General features: G+C 49.2%; 1 protein-coding gene and 1 long non-coding RNA gene across 2 annotated transcripts in view; one reads left to right on the top strand and one right to left on the bottom strand.

The window, feature by feature from the left end:
- LOC109312580 overlaps nt 1-1,379 on the top strand; it is a 2,847-nt gene extending 1,468 nt beyond the window's left edge. The window contains exon 2 of the long non-coding RNA XR_002101864.1: nt 840-1,379. This is a non-coding gene — a long non-coding RNA (uncharacterized LOC109312580). The remainder of the gene's footprint in view (nt 1-839) is intronic.
- Nucleotides 1,380-7,211: 5,832 nt separating this feature from the next.
- On the bottom strand, nt 7,212-16,351 carry KREMEN1 (kringle containing transmembrane protein 1; the record flags this gene model as incomplete). Its single annotated transcript, XM_019539365.1, has 6 exons — nt 7,212-7,933; nt 9,858-9,942; nt 11,053-11,211; nt 12,272-12,604; nt 15,564-15,717; nt 16,208-16,351. Coding segments are annotated over 6 exons (1,035 nt in total), but the record flags the coding sequence as incomplete, so codon positions are not given.
- Between the last annotated feature and the right edge of the window lie 4,815 nt (nt 16,352-21,166).

Raw genomic sequence — 21,166 nt, 5'->3', positions numbered from 1 at the left:
GTTCATCTTGGCATCAGTGATGACTCCAAGATCCTTTTCTGCCTCTGTACTGACAAGAAGGGAGTTCCCCAACCTGTAGGTATGGTGCTGGTTGTTCCTCCCCAGGTGCAGCACCTGGCACTTGTTGGTGTTGAAGCCCATCCTATTCTCATCCACCCACCCCTGTAACCTGTCTAGGTCTGATTGCAGCCTATTGCTTCCTTCTAGCATGCCCACATCCCCCCACATCTTAGTGTCATCAGCAAATCTGAACAGGGTGTTAGCTCACTGAAGTCCACCCTCCTGAAATCCAGGGCTGCTGCCTTGCTGTAGGCGTTTGCCACCTTGCGCTGGATGGTGAATCTCAGCGGGCGATGATTGCTGTTGCCCAGGTGGTCGAGCACCCGCAGCCCCCTCCCAGATCATCCCTGTGGCCAGCACCAGGTCCAACAAGGTGTCTCCCCTGGTGGGACTGTGCACCTCCTGGGTTAGATGGAGGGCCTGCATTTGGGCTAGTAACCTATGTGAGCGGTCAGACCTGGCTGACTGCCCTTCCCAGCAGATGTCTGGAAAGTTCAGATCACCCATGATGACCACATCCTTTGATCTAACTACCTCCTTGAGCTGACTGAAGAATTCCTGGTCTAGCTCTTCCCTGTGGTTGGGAGGTCTGTAGTAGACCCCGCCGTTAAGTCTCTTTCCCCTCGACTGCCTTGTATGCTAACCCAGAGACTTCAGAGTGCCTCTCCTCTGACTCTGTGCTACCTGGTGAGGATGTGTGTTCCTCCTTGATGTAGAGCACCACCCCTCCCTTTCCTCCCCGTCCTGTCCCTCCTGTACAGCCTATAGCCCTCAAGCAGTCTTAACTACTGCTTTTGGAGGCCAGCTCTAGGATCGCCGTGTCTGAAAGACTAAGAGAAATGAGTGTTTTCATCCCTTCCCTTCAGCACGTTTACCGTGCACAGTTCCCCAGTCACAGTCACGTTCTCCTCTTGCCCCAGATCACCTGTTCAGTTGATCTGCTGTTCATATGGTTGCTTCATGCAGCCGAAGGACACACAAACAAATTGAAAACCTCTGAAGACATTGTAAAAGATAAAATAAGCAGAGGCTCTCAAGAAGAGGTGCAACATGGCAAAGGTCTACGTTAACCCCATTTTGGAAACTGGCTTGATTTCATGTTGATGGTGCTGAGCATTTTAGAAAAATGAAGTTCCTACAAATTAGGAGAGAAAAGATGAGCAGGAAAGTGTCCTGCTCCCTCCCCTGCCAGGGAAGTGGCCCAGGACACTCCTAATAGGCACCCATGCAGAACGGAGAGCTGCTTGTTTCATGAACTCCAAGGAGCCAAACTGTGCTCTTGTGAGGTTACGAAGAAACCAGAGGCACTGCCCGGATTACAGAACAGCTCTGCAGAGAGTGGTGAAGGGGAGGAACAAAGCCCAGAGCACTGCTGGGCCTGGCTTTGCACCAGAACAAGGCATACGGGAGCAGGCCCATGCTGGGGGTGAACACTCAGTGATTGCTACCGAGTGAATTCCAGCTCGCGGTTACTGAACTGCATTTCCTCTCACTATCTGTGACACTACAGTAGTGTCCAGTTGCACGCTTGAGAAGAAAGGCAGGCAATGCATTTTGTCATTCCTCTGCTTTATATGACTTCTGGCTAAATGCAAAGTCCCCTGGAAAGCTAACCTTCCTACACAATGACAGAGGCGGGGCTACAAGATTTCCATCAGTGTGGCTAGCAGGAACCAAGATGCCATCTACCAAGGATGCAGGGGCATGGCTGTGTCTCCAAGCACGAGCAGAGACTGGTAATGCAGGCAGAGTCTATGGTAGATGCGGGATTGCTTTTGGCTTTCCCCCTAGCCTGCCCCTTCAAACTTTTGGCTTCCAGGCTTGGGCTTGCACGTAGGATCCTGCCATGGCTCTGACAGATGAATGTGGGAGGTAGGAGACCTGCTGGTGGTAGTGCCACACGGCCTTGAATGCTTAAGCTCTGCTCAGTTGAAATTTGGCAAGTAATTTGGAACTGATGTGGCCCTGGAAACAGAATTCTATTAAATAATAAACAGGTACAAAAATCCTGCCAGGGCTGCACCTGGAGACCATTAATAATGAATAAATACATGAGTGTTTTTCCAATATTTATCACCAAGAACAGGCTTTACTGAAGGTACGTACACACTGCTGTCACAGATGCCGCACAGTTCAGGTGCTGGCAGCATGGCAGTTTGGAGGGCTGTAAAGCTCACCTGCCCATAGGCAGATTGCCCAGGCTGAACTGCATGCTGCCACAGCAGCACTGGGCCCTAAGAGACCGAAGGGTTAATGTGCTTTTCACCAAAATATTCCCTCCCCTGAATTTTATCGGCGCTTTAATTACCTTTCCAAGCAACTCTTCTAACAGGTTCAAGCAAGAAGGCACTAGATGTTCCCGTGCATTCGCCTCTCGCTAGAAACTATGTGGTAATTACTGGCTGAGTGAAGTCTTTCTGCTCCGCGCAGCTCTTACAGAGCGGTTCCACTGCCTCTGGCGCCTGTCTGCCAAGCAAACAAGGCTGTGCACGGACTCAGTTCTGCATCCCAGACTGGATCACAAAGGGCTTGGACTCAGCGCTGAGATGCTCAAGTCTGAAGCCCTGGGCTGCCGAGTGGAAATCACTGCCCCACATTAGCCGGCAGGCGCCAGACGCCCCACACGCTGCACAGGGGGCAGCTAGCCAGTGGCACTGCTGCTGCGGAGGGATGTGGTTGGTGCTCTGCTCCTCCTGGTAGGTAGGCGTCTTCCTCTGGGCAGGAGGGCAGCCCTGCTCTCCATCCTTGGTCCGTGGAGGGTTCAGCGCTGTGGAACTGGCACTGAGCCCCACCAATCCTTCCTCGCACAGAGGAGGCAGTGCTGCTGCTGGGTCTGCCATTGTGCGCCATAGCCCAGTGTTGGGAATTCTCCTGATCTGATTTGGCACAGGGATTTAATGCAGCACTGCATCCCAGGGAGCATCCAAGCCTCAGGACAGGGGTCGGCTGGGTGTGGCCCCACTCTCACCTCTTGAAACTTTTCAGCTTGGTATAAAATCCTGAATATTCACTGGAGCAGGAGCTTGTTCCCAGGGGAGTGCCCCAACCCTCAGGCTGCAACGTCATTCTCTCTGGCCCCGTGCAGGGACCTGGGAGACGCGGTGGTGGAACCTGAAACGCCTGCCGGTGGCAGCGGCAGATTCTGAGGACCTGAACTGTGCACCTGCTTCCTTTTAGCCATCTTGCCCAAAGGATTTGGGCCACTCAGTACAACACCAGTGATCTGGAAATACGAACGAATGTCTGCCAGAGATTCTCGAACAAACTGAGAAAGGGACAAGCGGCATCTCATTTCACTGCCAACAGACTCGGCAGGTCTGAATCAAAACTCTTGTTCCCGAGCTACTGTGCTCTGTAAAGCTGCAGTCCTAGTGTGCTTTCCCATCTGAGATCATTTCACTGTTTTCCAGGATACAAAATGAGCAGTCCCAACAGCCTCCAATTAGATGCAGAAGCAGTTTTTTGCTTTTCTAGCTAGGATGAGATATGTCAGACGAGCAAAAATCACATATTTCTACAGTCCCTTTCCTTTGTTTAAGCCTTTTTTTGGGCTTCCTATAACAGGGGTCCCCGGCTTCTTGGCTCCGTTCCCCAGCTGGTGACATCCAAGGCATGAAGCACGCTGAGAAAGGTGCTGGCCTATCCTCTCAGCGTTGCTAACAGCCAGAGAGCGTTGGAGCTCAGACTTCAGATAGAAAGGCACCCCACTTTTTTCCAGACATCTGTCATTGTGTTTCCAGTCCCTTCACTCTCAGGCTCTCGGGGAGCAAAATGTAGCTTCCTCGTGGTCTGATTTTAAAAAAAGACAAGCTTGTTGAGGAGCATGGAGTAGCACAGCTGATCTTTTTTCTTTCCCCCTAACGTATCAGCCTGAGAGCACCAGCATTTTGGGAACTCTTCTGTCTCCCTGTTCTTCTTGCTTCATCCCTGCGTTCACCACAGCAGCTTCCTGCAGCCTCTTCCCCCTCCTTGCAGGAGGCTTGTGATGGAAAAGAAATTATTTCTTTTTAAGGAACCATCTGGGACCCTGTCCATTTTATTACAGGATTTTTATGGCACAGGATCCCTGACACGAGCATTTATTCTTATCCTTTAAAATTGGGATTCATTTAGAAGGGCCTTGCTGAATTTCAGTGTTTTGTTTGAGCATCTTCTTGTTCGCTATCCTGTGCAGGGGTGAGGTCATTGTCTTGTCGCTCATTCTGGTTTTTGGAGGGTCTCTTTCATGTGAGAACTGTGGCCTGAAATGCCAGCGTGTAGGGCCCTTCCTGCGCGTGCCTGCGGTGAGCAGGGAGAAGAGCTGCCTGGGCAGAGGCGCCATCGGGAGAGCTCTCCACCTGGTAAGGAAATGCTGCGTGGGCCAGGCCCCATTTTCATCTCGGCCCTGTGAGAGTAATAGGGCACTTTGGCAAACACAAGGTTAAGTGTGGAGGTTTGGAGTAATAAAGCACTACGATTCCTGGCAGGTTGCGACTGGACAAGATGCCTGCATCAAACGTGCCCAGAGCCTGGGGTCACCCTGACTGGAGCCTGTTACGCTGTGGTTGGGTAATGGTCCCTGGGCAAGCCCAGGGCCCACAGGGTGGGCACGCTTCTCTGGGATTGGCCTTATGCCACGGTGTTTAATTGGATGTGGGCAGCAGCCAGAGCAAAGGTGTTGAGGCAGCTTTGAGGTGGGTGGCTGTTGGAAAGCATTAAAGGGCTGCATGTGGCCCTTATCTGGGCTGCTGAGAGTACCTGGCAGACAGGTGAAGCTTTGCAGTTTGACTGGGACCTGAATTTGCTAGAAAACATGTCCTAAATTATTTGTTTTGTAAGGAGATGGTCGCAGAGCAGGGCACTGGTTTACTCTGACTTTGCATTGTTGTTTGACCCTGGTAATGGATTAGGAGTCAGCAGCGTGAGCACGACTTCAGAAACGCACACGGAGAAAGTCCTGTTTCTGCTGGACGCTGGAGCCCTGTGGGGAGCACAGCTCCGTGAGCAAGCAGGAGACTGAGCGGGCCAGCATGGAAGTCATGGAGAACGGACAAGTCCTCCACTCGTGTGAATTGCTGCAGCTTCATTGACTTGAGTGGAGCCACGGCCACGTACCTCAGCTGAGGGTGTTAGCCTTGATGCTCACTTCTCCGGCAAGCCTGGAGGACGGATTCCATAAAAAAGCCTGTTTGCAATGGGACACAGAGCGACCCTGTAGACACCAACTAGCTCGTGCAAAAAGCCTCCTGGGTTTTCCAGCTGCAAATGCAGCAACCCTTTTGTAAGTCTCTGAAGGACACTCCAGCCCCACTCTCTCTCTCTCACCACACACCCCTGATTTCCATGTTGGGGAATACAGTTTGTGATAGCTTAGAGCAGTCAGATGTTGGGAGTGAGACTATGTTGATAATGTTTCTAAAGCCTCCTGGAACAAAGCTGTCTCTCCAGTACTGCAGAGTATGAAGACAGCTGTGCTGGTATAATCCCATCCCCTGCATCAAAGGGACTGAAGAGAAAGCACTCTTGGCCTTGATATTGTTAGGAATAATATCCCAAGTCACTTTCAGCCCCAAATCCTACAGCAGCAGCTGTCACTTTTTTTTCTTGGCCTTGATTGTGCTTTGTTTGGTTAGATTTCCTGAGTTGGTTGTTGCTGGTCGTCTACATTTCTCCTCCCCATTATTGTATAAGTGGGTCTTTGCTTTGCTTTGATTACTCACATTACACACTTCCACCTCGCACTGAAGACACAGCCCAGCTGTTCTGCCACTTCCCTTTCTTCTGCAGACTGGAATGTGCAGACAGGGCAGCCTGACAGCGCTGGGCTGTGGATCGTCTGCCACAATCCTGTGCCTGGCCCCACGGTTTTGCGGAAGTATGTAATGCACTTAAAATATGGTGTTGATAAGGTCATAATAGAAACAGGTGCGAGGGCTAGATGCATCAAGGAGTCTCCTGTACAGAGACATTGAGCCTGCTGTCTAGACACAAGCACAGGAATGCTGGGGAGGCTGAGGTCCCGAGGTATGGAAACTATTGCTGCTTTTTTCAGCTGCTCTCACTGCAGAGACTCCATTTTTAAACAACAAACAGTTTCTAAAGCATACATAATCGTTTACAGATTTTGCTGGTGTGCTTAAACCAATCTGATACACTCCAGGTTGATCTTGCCCTTTCTCATCTTTCTCACATCCCAGTTTAGGTTCTGTGGGGATTACATATGCATGTCACATCTTTCCAGGTGCCTTGAGGACAACGTTTGTGTTTTTGTTTTTTGCCTTTTTTCTTTTCTGCTGATGCGCATGTCCCTTTTTGGTCCCCTAAAGCACCGCAGGTCTCGTCTCTCTTTCAAACCCATATGTATGTATCCTTGTTTACTCTCACACTCCAGCTTGATGAAACATATCCATTTGTTACCGATCTCTCGCCCCAATATGTATGTGTTTGCTTAAGACACGTGGGTTCAGGGGCTGTGCAGATGTGCAAACGATCCAGTGGTTACAGGACACTTACACACACACACACACACGCACACTTGTGGATTACACATCAGAAAACATAATCCTACTCTACTTCTAGACTGCATGAGGTTTTTGGCAATTGTCTCCCCTTTAAAAAAGGATTAAATGGTTCTTGCTGAGTGTTTCCGAGACACTGGCACGTTGGACTGCCTCTAACTGGCAGACTTGGGCACAGAGATATTGCTTTGCTTCTATCCTTGTTCCTTCTCTTCACCAGTAAAGACAATAATATACCCAGCAGTAATTTGCCAGCTACCATGGATCCCTTGTAGTGCCCTGACCCTTTGCTAATGGGGTAGATTAGATCTCCAACTTTTGCTGCAAGGATTCTTGATTGCCATCTTCACCATCTGAAGTTTACTGGATTGACAGCTTGGTTTTCAGTCCTTGGTAGGCAGCACAGTGGTCACATCTGGAAGGGACAGGAGGCATCACAGTGACAGAAGGCTGTTGTGGCAGTGTCCTTGCTGCTCTCAGTGGCCCTTTCAAAGGCAGTCACTGGGCGCAGTCACTCAGGGACACACATTTTAAGCTCTTTCTGTCTCTTGTAGAGTCTGGTCCAATGGCACTATCCCATGAAATTACTCCTTGCAGCTGAGCCTTTGAGTGTTTTCTTCTCAACTTCACCTCTGAGATGTGATAGGTTTGCTATATTTGTGCTTCTGAAAACAGGCCAGCCATAAATAGCACAGCCCCGGCTATCGGGCAGATACCTTTCCAAAGTCTTTGACTCGCTCACCTCTATCCACTGCCAGCTAGAAATATTTACAGCAAGAGCCAGTTCACCACCTGTTGCTGCAGGAGCTGAACCGACAGCGGCATCTCTACTTGGGCTCAGCTTGGAGTCTCAGGGGGCCTAAGGAGCAGTCCCAGCACACCCAGAGCGCTGATCTCCACAGGTTCCACATTTCCCTTGTTTTGCAGGCGTGCAGGGCATTGCCATTTTAGAGAGCTCATTTCTGTTTCAAGTGCACTGGTTTAATGGCAGTACTGAGCAGGATGAGCAACCTGGCAAGCACCAGATCCTTCCAAATGGTTACAGCAGCTGGCTCTGCTGTGTCTGGTGTGCACTGGAGAACTACAGGAAAGGAAGGTCAGTCGAAGCCCCACGGAGGAGCAGATCTTGGGAGACAAGAATCAGACCGGGAGGAAAAGCATTAGCACCAGGTCACCTTGAGCTGCAGAACGCTGTGCCCTGTGGAGTGACTGGAACTTAGTCTTCCACAAGCGGGTTGCAATCGTCTTGCTGATACTTCAGTTTTTTCTTGAAGATGGAGATTGATGTGGACGGGTCATAAAAAATACTCCAGATCTCACTTGCACGGGTCGCCCGGTAGGAATCTCTCTCGGCTGTAGAGGGCACTTGGTGAGACCTAGGAAACAGCAGTTTTATTGTACAAACTGTGCTCAGAGGTATTGATTGTGATGCTACTGCTATTCCAGTAGCACCTGCTGACTCCAACTGAGATTGGGATACTATTGTGGTAGGCACTGTACGGCTATGTGGGGTGAGGGGGGCCTGTCCCCTGTATGGGTTACCGTCTAAATAAACATACCAGAAAAGGGGACAGAGAGGCCCAGAGAGAAGTGACCTGCCTGAGGTCATGCAGCAGGGCTTCAGAGTCCCAATCCACTGGACCATACTGCAGTGCTACAGACTGCAATGCTGTTGGTCAACAGTATTGCATTGCTGTTCCATGTTGCACTCTCTGAACCAACAGTACATTTCAGTGGGGGGTAAAATGTCACCATTTAGTGACTACAACTTGCCTGACGTCCTGGCAAATGAGAGATTAAAGACCACCTTTGTTTCGTCTGGAGACACGGAAGAATGAGGGGAAGCTATTTTTCGAATGCAGGTAATGGAACGGAGGAGTGGGGAAAGAATAGTGCTGGAGAATTGGTCCCAGGGTTGATTTAGAAAACCAGAGTTAGCCTGAATTTTTTTTTCACCCCTGGTTGATCTAGAAATCAGCACATTGTATAATGCCCTATCTAGAGTGAGGATGCTGTATCTGTGATATCATAAACAGAGCAGTCATTTGAGACTTCATGAACAACAAAATAATAATTATTATTATAATATCAAGTTTGCAGGGAAGTAGAGGGCAGAGCAGAGAGATTTTGAAGGAACAAAGACCCTTTTTGTTTGCAAATGTTCCTGCCAATAAAGACCCACGTGAGGATCTCAAATTGACAACAGAGGATGCCTCAGTCTAGTAGACAAAATTATAATGAGATCCAGTAGTTGAAAGTTGAAGCTAGACAAAATCCAACAAGAAAAAGGTGCACATTTTTAACGGTGAAACAAGGCAGCAAAGTTTGCCATGGATCCTCCATCGCTGGACATGTGAAGCTGTGGCTTAGATTCTTCTGCCTCCCCCGCAGGAGAGAGACCCCGGGTCAAACAGGAATTAATTCAGAGGAGTCTTACGGCGTACTGTATGAGAGCTCAGACAAGATGGTTACAGTGGTCCCTTCTGGCTTCAGAATCCACAAGTATTTTTTAGAAATAACTCGGATCTCCACTTATGCCATGTTACGCTATATTAATGTTCAACTGCTCTCACTGTTAACAACTGCACCTTACTGCTAGTCTGAATTTATCTATCTTCACCTTCCAACCACTGGGTTTCATGTTACTTTTTTCTGTTAAAGAGCTGTCTGCTATCAGAGATCTCTTCCCTTTTAGGTGCTTGCACATGGTGATCAAGTCCCCTGTTAACCTTTTCTTTCCCAGGCTTAGTTTCTTAACCCTTTTGCCACATAAGTTTTCCCAACCTTCAATTATTTTAGTGGCTCTTCTCAGAGCCCTTTCCAGTTTTTCAACAAAAGAGAGTATGAATATAAGCCAGCTGATTCATTGCTGATAGAATTTTATTTCACACATGCCCAGTGTGGGCTACTCTTTGATATGCTTTAATATTTTGTGCATTAAAAATTAAAATAATTAGTTCTCCTCCCAAAAGTGGTGTAAATCCTTGTTTTCTCCTTTGTATAATTTTGGTCTGGATGACCGTCTTTTCCCACCCCCCCTCCCCCCAGCACCAGGAAGCTCTATAAAATAAAGCAAAACAAAAGGGATTCTGTGATTTCAGACAGGAAAGTTAGTGCTGTGCTCATCTGGCAGCTGCTTTGAGGGTGCACTGAAAGCAACACGTAACTCATATTATGGACGCTAACCTATCGGGGCATGGCCAGAAGAAGAAAGGGGTTTCCTCAAGGATGTGAGCAATCGCAGGACTGGGCCTTCGCCGTTATGCCTGTGCACTTAGAGGCAGTTCTGTCCATACTTACTTCATTGTGATGTGCAGAAGTATCTTGGCCAGTATGGCAGTGACACTCAAGATGAGCAGTGCTGTAAGGCCATAGACCGTCCACTCTGGAAAAGAAAGATGCACAGCTCCTAGCATGTTCGTTCACTTTGCTTTTTTTTACTAAGGGTGTGTTTCCTGTTGCGCTCTGCCTCTGACACTTGACGTCCAGGCTTTAGGACAGTAGCAAATCCCAGCGCTCTGATTCCAGGCAGCCCACACCCACTGGACCCTCTGCATTGTTCGCTCTGAAACTTCAGACTTCGGCTGTCTAAAAAAAATCTCAGGAAATACTTCCCTGCAGAGAGATTGTGAAGCTGCCTAATTCTCTGCCTAGGAAATGGATGAAAGACTTTCTAAGGTACTTTAAAAATAAAGTGCTTGCTGCATTAGGAAATGTACTCCAAGCAACAATTTTGCATTTACAGGGAGCTGGGCAGATCTCAGCACAGTAGTTAACCTGCTGTTACTGTGCTCCCTTTCCAGACCCTAAGCAATGAATGGTCTGTGGTGTATTATTCCTCCCTCGGGCAGTGCAGCACAGCACTGACTCTTCTTTAATTGCCTTTGGGACTCCAGCAGCTCACAGGGGACTTAATGATGCCACAAAGCAGCAGCTGAAGATTTCTCCTTGTACAAAGGAGTCCTGACCTAGCATAGCCCCAGCTCCTTCTGACCTTTCCTCTGCAGTGGTCTCGGGATGTTACAGGGTGGGATAAGCTAGGCCAGGGCTCCATGGCCCCTGGTGGGGGGGGGGGTGTTGTGGGGCAGGCGGTAGCCTGTCACAGATGGGCAGGGCATTGGACTGGCATGATCTTCTGATAGTCTCGGCTGGTAGAGCAGCCATGTCAGGTCCTTTATTTGCTGCTGCAAGCTAATGAAGCCCTGAGGCTACCGACACGCATGGATAACAAGGGTGCAGAGAGAACTGGACAAAAGCTACTCCTGCCCCATGCTCCCTGCACCCAGGTAGAGACCAGCTTCACAGCATGTGGTTGTTTGTGTGTGACTCAGTTTGCAGCTTGTGCAGCAAATGTGTCCCCCAAATGCAAACAGTTGTGTTGGTTGTGGTGCACAAGGGCGGTCTGATCCACCGCGGGTCTTGTGATCTACAAGCCCAGCCAGGCAATGTAAGCCCTGCCTGCTGCTTATGCTCGCTGTTCCTCTTTGGACATTACCAGGCACGGTGCCAGGGGCGTGACTTGGGCTGTTCGTGATGACATAAAGTATTTTTGAAGACCGCACTGCACTGATACTTAGATTTGCTTGTTCAGTTATCACCTCGGTAAGGGTCAGGTTGACGGGGGCTTTGTCCTGCTGTACCATCTCCTTGGTTGCTGAAAATGCAATAAGAGAGAGGTTATCTAGATAAGGTCTGAACTGATTTATCTGGAGGTAGGCTTTTTGGATATGTATTTTGTTAAACAGGAATTGTATATTTTTTCCTGGCTTGCACTAAGAATTCCTATAGGCAGTTCATGGCTGAAACAGGCACAATCTTGTCACTTACTCAGCTGCTTCCTTAAAGTTAATGAATTGTTCATAAGAACTCCCAACGGGCTTATTCAAGAACTAAAGAGTTTCCTCCCGGAGATGGAGCGTAGAGAAAGAGCCATCTAACTCTAGCATGTGGTCCCGTGTCGACTCTGTAAGATGCTGAAGCAGAGACTCTACTGCTGGCATATGAACTGTGTCCAAGAAACAGGATGTTCCTCTTTTATTACCTACTTACTAAGACAATGAATCGGCTTAGTGGAACCAGAAGTGGTGACTAGCTAATTGCCGCTGGAAGATGGGAGCTTGCTAAGAGCTAGCCCCGTGCCAGGCAAGGCTGGCTGGTAACACTCGTGGTGTAGCCCGCCGGTGACTACCAGTCCGTGATGGTGGGCAGGCCTCTACCTGCAAGACACGCTGGTAGAAATGCTGATGCTGGAGGGAAGGGACAGAGCAGCAGAAGCTGGGGCTGATGTGCACAGTCTTGCTGGCACAGGTACATCAGCTAGGCTGTGAATGTAACCGGCATGGTTGCAGAACTGGAGGGCGCTGCCTGGCTGAGGGGAATGGACAGCTCAGGCGGGCGAAGGAGAAACAGAAGGTGCCAATGGACTACGTGGGGTCACTATGCTTCAAATTTTGCTTTCCTTCCAACCTGTCTAGCAGGACAGGGGATGGGGGCTTCATGCTGTTAAGCCCCAGCCATCAGCTGCCGGAAGGAGCTGAAAGCATTTCTCTGCACCCGGATAGAAGCCTGGGCGGAAGGCCTCGGCCTCTGGAATTGGACAGACGGGGTGAAGGATTTGCAGGAGGAGCTCAGATGCCTGCTCTTGCTGTGCCTGTACAAGTATGCTGTGTAGACTAAGCATCTCAAGGGCAAGGGATCAAGTAGCTGGTTCTTACCTGTGTACCTGACAGCAAATCCCTGGGCCTGATTTATCTGGTCTGAAAAGAAATACAGAATGACAAAGTCCAAAGAGACGTTGAAAGAAAGCGGAGGCTGGTTCCTGCTGTCAAAACGAGCCAGCACATGGTACGTGTAGCCATCCAGCACCTCCACCATGTCTGCTGAGTCCTTGATGTCAAAGAGAGTGAAGTTGAAATGGATCTGAGATGCCCCTGGAACTTGTATGGTCCAGTAGCAGACCCTGCCTGTGCTGTACATGTCGGGGAAATCTGGGGAATAGATCACTGATGTCGGAGCAGTGTAGTTTCCTCCACAGGCACCAGTAAGTGCTGTAAAAAGGAGAGAAATGAAAAATGGAGAAATGAAAAATCAGTGTATGCAGATTGTGCTTCTGTAGCATGTTCCATGTTGGGTGATGCCCAAGCTCTGCTGTGCTGAAGTTAGTGGCTCAATTATGCAGACCTGCACTGAGCACAGGAGCTGCATCGTTTCAGTGGGAACCTCTGGAGATGCTGTGCCACCACAGGGGACACGTCTGTGCTCTCACTTCCCCATCGTGGCACGGCCTGCGGTGCTCTGATCACAACGAGCCACCCCGCTGATGTTTAGTAATTCCTCCCTCTCCCTGTTAGAGATGTGTATTGCAGTGAGAAGTAATGCCTCTTGCTGATGGCTATGGTATTTCACAACTTCCCTGTCAATAAAGCCTTCTAAATAGTTCTTTGTATTTTTTTAAACTTTGCTTGCATTCTTTTTCCTGTCTAGTGTTTCAGTTGTCTGACCCTGTTCTCGGCGGGGTAAACCAGTGGCTGTAACAGACTCTAAAGAAAACTGTTCCACAGCCAGAGCGAAGGCCAGATCAGACGCCACAGAAAACCTTCCATATGTGAGCCCAGCACGCCTCTCTCGGGACTGCGTTCCTGCTGCACCTCCCTGACAGTGGACCCACCCCAGGAGTAAAGACAGAGGCAGGTCTTTATCCCTGATGGGCTCTAATGCAGGTTGAATGACTCAGTAACATTTCACTTGTAATTCAGGATAATTTGCTAAGAAAAATGAAAGTAGAGCAGTGTATTTGAGATCTTGAATCCTGTGGGGGAGCTGTGCTATGGCTTAGATCGCTCTGAACAGACCGAGACAAAAGCAAGGCACAAAGCTAAGTGTCTTCTCACTTTCCCAGGATTTTACACCTGCTGCGAGAGCCTTCTCCAAGTCTGTCCAGTCTGGATTCTGCATCTTCCTCATAGCATAGCACATTCACCAGTCCAGTACTGGATCCTATTAGCCATGTAATAATTATTTCTAGACAAGGTCTTTGCTTTCCAGATGTGAATAATACATCTTCTGCTAGATTACAGGCAACATTTCTTTTCAGGAGGAACCTGATTTGCTCAGAAAGTTTGCTTCCCTCTATAATGGGCTGAAAGACAGACGACTAGGTAGAATTCTGCTCTTTGGGGAAATTTCCAGAGCTTTATGAAAAAATCTTAAGTAATTCAAAACAATCACGATTTTAAGTGCTTCAGTTTCATGCAAGAAGAGGGGTAGGGCCTAAAAAGACCTCTCTTTCATTTTGCCTTCAGAAGCAAAGATGACCAGCAACAATTAGCCACCAGTGTTTCTAAGTGGTAATGAGCCAGAGCAGGTAAGTACTTTGATTCGAGTCTGTTGCTCCAGTGCAATGAGCGCAGATGGGAGGTCTCGCACCTACCTCCTACTATCAATTGTATTTGTTCTGCTGCTCTTGAAATTTAGCATTTTCTTCTTGGTCATGTGACAACACATGCCTGTAACACCCGCCCCACCCCCCAACCCTGTGTGTAAAAACAAGGGAGACACAGCTGGGAAGGAGATGTTTTAAAAAAATGGGCAAAATGCTGTTCCTTCTTCTGGAGCAGATTCTGGGCCTTATCAAGCCCCTTCCAACATTCGATACTGCTCTTTCCTAAGGTATCATTAAAGACTGCAGTGAAACGCAGACATAATTGGAGAAGCTTATTTGGGAGACATCTGCCTGGAATTCTTTGTGGCACATGGCGAATTGGAGTCGCATGGTTAAGAATAACTCCTTACTGCAGAGTCATTTGCAGACACCTCAAACATGCTGACAAATGTGTTGAGTGCGCTAATGCTTGAAATGTTTCAGCTCCTCTATTCTTTGTAAAGGCTGCTCTAGTGATCTCTGCTGTAGCTTTTGTTAAGTGAGGTAGCCGCAAAGAAGGGAGTCCAGGGCAAGTGTACCGGCCGATCCACAAAGATATCCGTTCATCACCTCTCGTATGATGCTGAAGTCAGTGACTACCTGTTATCTCTCCGCCTCTGACTTAGATTATTTCAAAAGTACTTTACTTGTGCATAAATGGGCCGGAAGCTGTTGTGTGGAAACGACCAGTTCATGCTCAGTTTGGCATTTTTATCTAGATTTTGTCTCAGTTGGATTGTTATCTGGGTTTAACCCTTGACAGCATGAAGCCTAGCACAGATATTAAAATGCAGTAATAGAGGTAGTTGATGGGGAGTGCTCCCAAAGACTGTTGCAGGCTCTCCCAAACACCAGAAATTTCAGGCTAAAACTGAAAGCTCAAAGCACTTCAGAGAGAGTGAGAAAGGAGGTTTACAAACTAGTGCAGTATTACTGCATCCTCACTACTCGCATTGCAGCTGGACTCCCCACTTTTTAGCAGTGACTCAAATGTATACAGTGCTCCAGAACCCCTAATGCACATTAGTTATTCCACACCATCCCTTTTATGAGGCAGGTGTGCTATTTCTGTTTTACAGGTGGAGACACACCGTGGATCCTTTTTCATGATGGTTGCCTTTAGGAAATTTCATTTTATGAAGAGCAGAGGGGGAGCAGACGCATATCTGAGGGGGTCACATCTCTAGGTGAGGCTCATCACTTCAGTTTAAGTATACATTCACTGATTTAATTAGGGACAAACTGAAAGTGCCCTTCAATACCATGCAGAACGAGCCCTGCTTTCAGTCACAGTGTGGGAAAACGTCTGATAGTGTCTGGACCGTGCCTGGGCAAGCATTAACTAGCAGGGCTACTCCACCCACTTCTCGACTCGACGGGGGTGTGAAACTAGGGTGAAGTTTCATGCATTTCACCCTGCACGTGTGTTCTCATTGTCCTGAGCAGCTCTGGACCCAGCTGTCTTGAGCTGATCCCCGCTGCTGGGATTCATGGTTTTGTGTGCGGTATTGTTCAGAGTCCTTGGGATGCTGTTCCCCTGACTTGCTAAGCATGTGACTCCCTACTCAGCCCATTTCAGTACTCACTGTCAAAGAGGATGACTCTGCCGTCGCCGCCACAGGGCTGCGTGTGGTCCCCAAAGCAGACGCTGTTGCACTCTGTGCTGACAGCCTCCCCGTAGCGCCAGTAGTCAGGATTATTCCCACAGAAGCAGGCATAGCCGGACTCCATGCCTGCAAACTGGGACAGCAGAGAGACATCAGACAGGGAGGATGGTATCTGGAGGCTAACGGGTGCTCCCCAGAGGTTGCAGGGCCTGCAGGAGTGTACCGCTTGGAGGGGTGCGATAATGTGGGGCCCAGGACAAGTGGGACAAGATGCCATGCAGAGAGGAGTGAGCTGTGGGGCCTGGGAGGAGGGGCTGGGGACACGGGCAGTGTGGCCTCACCCCTGCTTCCTGCGGCCACCCCTATGGGCAATGCAGATGCAGGCACATTTGCACCTCGGACGTGCTTCTTTGGGCTGCCCGTGCACTCGTCTGGGGGCTTCTGGCCTGGTTCTCTTGGATGAGTTGGGGAGTGAGGCTCGGCTCTCGGGGTGCGGGGGAGGGGGACCTGGACCCCCAGGAGAAGAACTTGAGAAAACAACACGAGCACGGCAGAAGTCCCCCTGCATGCCAGCCTGTCCTGTTTGAAAGACCTGTCTGATATGTGGAGGTCAGAGAAATCACCTTGAACTGCTGACTCCGGCAGAAGCTGATGCAGGTTTGGATAGTGAGCTTATTGGAGGTCTCGCTGGTGCCAGTCAGAGGAGGTGGGTTGCCGTGGTCCTTGTAACAGCCAAGATTTCCGGGCACTGGAGAGAACCAGAGAGCGATTCATAGAGACATGCGCTTGTGGGCACATTTTACCACTTCATTTGTTTCCTTATTAACTAGATGACTGCACAGCTTCTAGCTTGGGTCTCCTATTATGTGCAACACTGCCACTGCAAAATGTAGCCCAGCAGAGGCAGGATGGCAGGAAATCAGGTGATAGCATTTATTAACCCAGGGGATGGGCAGAATGACTTACCAAAGGTAGAAGGGGATATAGGGGCTTAGCAGGCAGAAGTTGCTTCACAGTGATTATCTGTGCATATTCTTCCTTTGTGATAGATGAAAGCTAATCTGTGGTCTCTGCTCAATTATTGCCGTTTAACTTTTGCCTTCTGTGACATAAGCTTATGAACATTGGAAGCTGAAGTCAAGTAAGGCCCTGCTCTCTCTCCTCTCCGGGTAACTAGTTCATTTGCCTGGACTCTCACACAGAGGATTATATAATGGTCTTGGATGCAAACACCTAAGAAAGACAATGCAATGATTTAGGATTGCTGATGCCGACACTAATCAAAAGGGGCTGAGTGACATGAGAGTAAATTTGGATGAGGAATCCGTGCATTTTGTAATTAGGGAGGCTTAAGAAATACGGCGTCTGTTAGACTGACTTGTCTATGGATAGAAATTATCAGCCTTCCAGGGCGGAGCCCACATGTGCTGTGGGTTTAGTGTTACCTGCCAGGTTCTTTCTCTGCCATTTAAACAGATGCAAGGAATTAAAACTAATACCATTAGGACCTGTCTATCTGTCCCCTTGAAGGAGTAGAACTCCCAGTCCTGAATTTGCTGTTAAAAATGGTACAGTCCTTATCGGCAGAGCAATTAGGTTAGCGGATGGATTTCCAGTTTTGGGGGGAAAAGTTATATTCCCCACAGAGCATGCAAGAGTCTGTTGGCAAATAAGACATCTGCATCTCTTTAGGGTTTCGGCTTGCTACAAGGTGGCTGTCGGAAGCGGAAGCTCTGAAGTGGAGAACTGATACAGCACCACGCTAGACCTGCGGTTTGGTACGGTGATTGTGGAGAGACGCCAGCCAGCTCCGGGGTGCGAGCACGCGACACCCTTTAACCAGGCTGCCCAGGGCGGGAACGCCGGCAGGGTCTGCCTGGGGTCTCGGGTCAGAACCCGGCTGTTGGGCAAACGACAAACTTAGACAGCCTCTGCCACCACCAGGCCTGAGCCATGCGTAACCAGAGCATACTCACACTCACCAAATTCACCCTCAGTCCTTTAACAGGAAGGTCTGCTTCAACTGCACGTGCACGTGCACGTGCATGTGCCGGGCTGGACTCAGGTCCAACAGTTTTCCGTCTTGCCTTCTCTTTCTTTCTACCTATTTCAGGTGAACAGCATTTGCCTAGAGTTTAGCCTGATGCCCACAGAGGAGAGGACTTCCTCCCTCCTGGGGTTTCTGATAGTATATAGGATACTTTGTGGGATGTTTCAAGGCTGCGTAGAGAACACGGACGGCTGGCGTTTTCCAAAGCAACACAATCGATGCCGTGCTTCAGGTACTGCAAGAGCACCTAAGGCAAATTGACATATTAGGAAAAATTGTTTCCCCTCCAGTATTTGCAGAGCTTGTAAACCACAGTGCTAGGCCACATTGTTAAGGCTGTTTGTGTCTTCTGGTGCCAGAGGAGTCCATATCTTCATTGTTTCCTTCCTAGAAGTGTCTTGCCCCAGTTCTCAGATGTACCCACTCATTTTTAGTGTCCAACTTAAAATACTGAGGGCCTGATTATCAGTGCGTGCTCCTACTGCAGTCGGTGGGGTTGAGGAAAACCAAGCCCAGCAAGGCCTCGGTCCCGAAGATAAAACGACAGCTCTACATGCATTTCTAGCCTACAGTCACGGCGGCTCCATGTGCGTGGTGGCATGAATTAGCAGAGCGGCAGCATGATTTGCAATGGGCTAGGAATGCCACAAGAAGGATTACTTAAGCTACAGAACTAGCAACTTGTTGTTGTAAGTCCTTTGGCAGGAAGCCCTTTGCTAACCCTAATTGCTATCCCTGCATTCCCCTCATGAACACAGAGCGCTCTCCCTCCTTCTCGGTTGTCTTCCAGACCTCTCCTTCCCCGAATCACTTCTAAGCCAGACTGCTCAGGAGGAATGAATGTGGTGCACCACATAAATGCAAAAATCCTCTTTCGAAGACTTGCTTGATAGCTCTAATGGCAGATGCAAACAGCAAATGTAAATAGACGGCTTGGTGTGGGATGCAACTCCCTTGGACTGGCAGGAACCACGGTCTGGCAGAGGGGCACTTCCAGGGCTGCCATAACCCAGTGATGTGGTGCAGATGCCCATTCTTGCCGAAAACTAAATCTCTGGGTGTTGCAGTTAAATGTGCTCATCATCACACTGCCTTGGCCACACCCTCCCTGCCCCAGCCCTGGAGGTATGGGTGTTTATGGGGAGCTCAAGTCATGACTGTACTGGTGGGGCATCTTACATCTTGAATGAGTTTCTCCTCGGAACACTCTTGAGACGAGGAAACAGCGTTCCCTTCCACCGAGCAGGAACTGAGGGGACAGAGACACTGAAGCTCAGATGCAGTTTGGTGCCTAACTAAAAGCCAACGCCCAAACCAAACTCAAACCAACTATCGGAATCAAGGACAAGAAAAAGTCCTTCTTCAGCTATGTGGGAAGTTGGAGAAAAACCGAGGGCAATGTTGTACCCCTGCTGAACCAAATGGGGCAACTGACAACCGACACCCAGGAAAAACCTAATCTCCTCAACAATTATTTCGCGTCAGTTTTCCACCAGCCCAAGCAGATCGCGATGCCTGACAGGATGCGCAACTACCAGGGTAAGGGCGATCATATGCCTATAATTGGCAAAGATCTCATGAGGGAACAGCTCGAGAGACTGGGCATCCACAAGCCAGCTGGCCCGGACGGAATGCGCTCAAGAGTGCTGAAAGAGTTGGTTGGCACCCGAGTGCGCTCAGTGGCATCACCTGCGCAAGGGAGAAGAGGTTGATGTCATGTAGCTGGATTTCAAAAAAGCCTTTGATTTGGTCTCCCATGATGTCCTCATGGTACAATTGAGGAACTATAACCTTGACAACCTTACAGTCTGATGGCTGCGGACCTGACTCTGTGGTTGGACCCAGAGAGTGACAATCGATGGAACCGAGTCAACAGGGCACATGGCGACCAGCGGCGTCCCCCAGGGCTCAGTACTCTTTAATACATTCATAAATGATCTGGATTTGGGTGTCAGAAGCAGACTGGCTAAGTTTGTGGATGATACCAAATTATGCGTCAGTGTGGTCACGCTAGAGGATGGGCTGGCAGTTCAGGCCAACCTGGCCAGACTTGCAAGGTGGGCAGATCAAAACCTGATGACACTCAGCACAGAAATGCAAGGTGCTCAACCTCAGGAGAAAAAACCCACATCATACTTACAGGCATGGCAGTGCTACACTCATTAGCACCGTGACCGAAAGAGACTTGGGGGTCTTGATGGACAACAAGATGAACATGAGCTGCCAACGTGATGCTGTGGCCAGCAAAGCAAATAAAATTCTGGCTTGTATCTATCAATGCATCTCAAGCAAGACTCACAAAGTCATCCCCCCACTTTACTCGGCCTTGGTGAGGCCGCAGCCGGAGTACTGCATCCAGTTCTGGGCTCCAGATTTTAGAAAGGACGTGAAGAAGCTTGAGAGAGTCCAGAGGAGAGCCGTGCACACGATCAGAGGTCACGAGAACAGGCCCTACAAAGAGAGGCTGAGCTGTGGGATTCCTCAGCCTGAAGAAGCGTAGGCTCAGGGGGGACTTGGTGGCAGCCTGTAAGTACATCGGGGTGTGCACCAGCAACTGGGAGGAGGTCTGTTCCTCAGGGCACCCCAAGGGAAGACACAGTCTAATGGTCACGAACTGCTGGAAGACCGTTTTAGACTGAACGTAAGGATAAACTTCTTTACCATCCAAGTCTCCTAAGTCTGGAATGGTGTAAGCACCTACTAGGGATACCTTTAAGAAATGCTTGGATGCTTATCTTGCTGGGGTGAACGCAGCTGACTTCCTGCCCCTTGGGCAGGGGGCTGAACCCGATGATCGTGCAAGGCCCCTTCCAGCCCTAACATCTATGAACTCCCATTTGAATCGTTAGGAGTTAGGTGCCTAAACAACACTGAGACTCACCCTTAAGTAGTTTTCTCAGTCGTAAAGGATGGGGACTGAATCAGTCTTTTGTGTTTCCAGCTTGCACCATCATCTCTGGATTATTCTTCTAGGCTGTAATGGGAGAACTTTTACTCTGCAGTTATCTCCACCTGCTGGAAAAGCTCCTTGGGCTTCAGACATCATTTTAGAGCAGCCCTGAGGCAACCTTAAGATCAGAGAGATGTAACAGCAGCTTTCCTGCCTCCTTTGGTCCTCAGCAGAGGAGTTTAGCTGGGTCAGAGGATCCAAACCTCAGTTTTAAAGGCTTTGGTGGGAGAAAAGGGTGCACTCCATGCTTTTTAGCTCCAAGGTGAGCAGGAGTTACCATTTTGGAGGCATTATCTACTTGCTGTTGCTGTTGTAAAATGGTATCCTCCTAACAGGTCTCACAGCTGAAGCGGCTTGTTTTGCTTTTTAGTTCTCCCTGTGCCCCTTGGCTCACTTGTAAAGAATATGGGGGCATACGTGGGGGCAAAATAGTAGTAGAATCCCGAGAGTTGTCTGAGCGGCCAACGTCCAGGATACCCGTTCAAATGCGGAGTCCAGAGGAGAGCCACGCGCATGATCAGAGGTCAGGAAAACAGATCTTACGATGACAGGCTGAGAGCCATGGGACTCTTTAGCCTGGAA

The sequence above is a fragment of the Crocodylus porosus genome, unplaced genomic scaffold (genome assembly GCF_001723895.1).
Source record: "Crocodylus porosus isolate Cpor-Errol unplaced genomic scaffold, CroPor_comp1, whole genome shotgun sequence".
NCBI classification, from domain to species: Eukaryota; Metazoa; Chordata; order Crocodylia; family Crocodylidae; genus Crocodylus; species Crocodylus porosus.
This window is presented reverse-complemented; position numbering and strand designations above follow the sequence as displayed.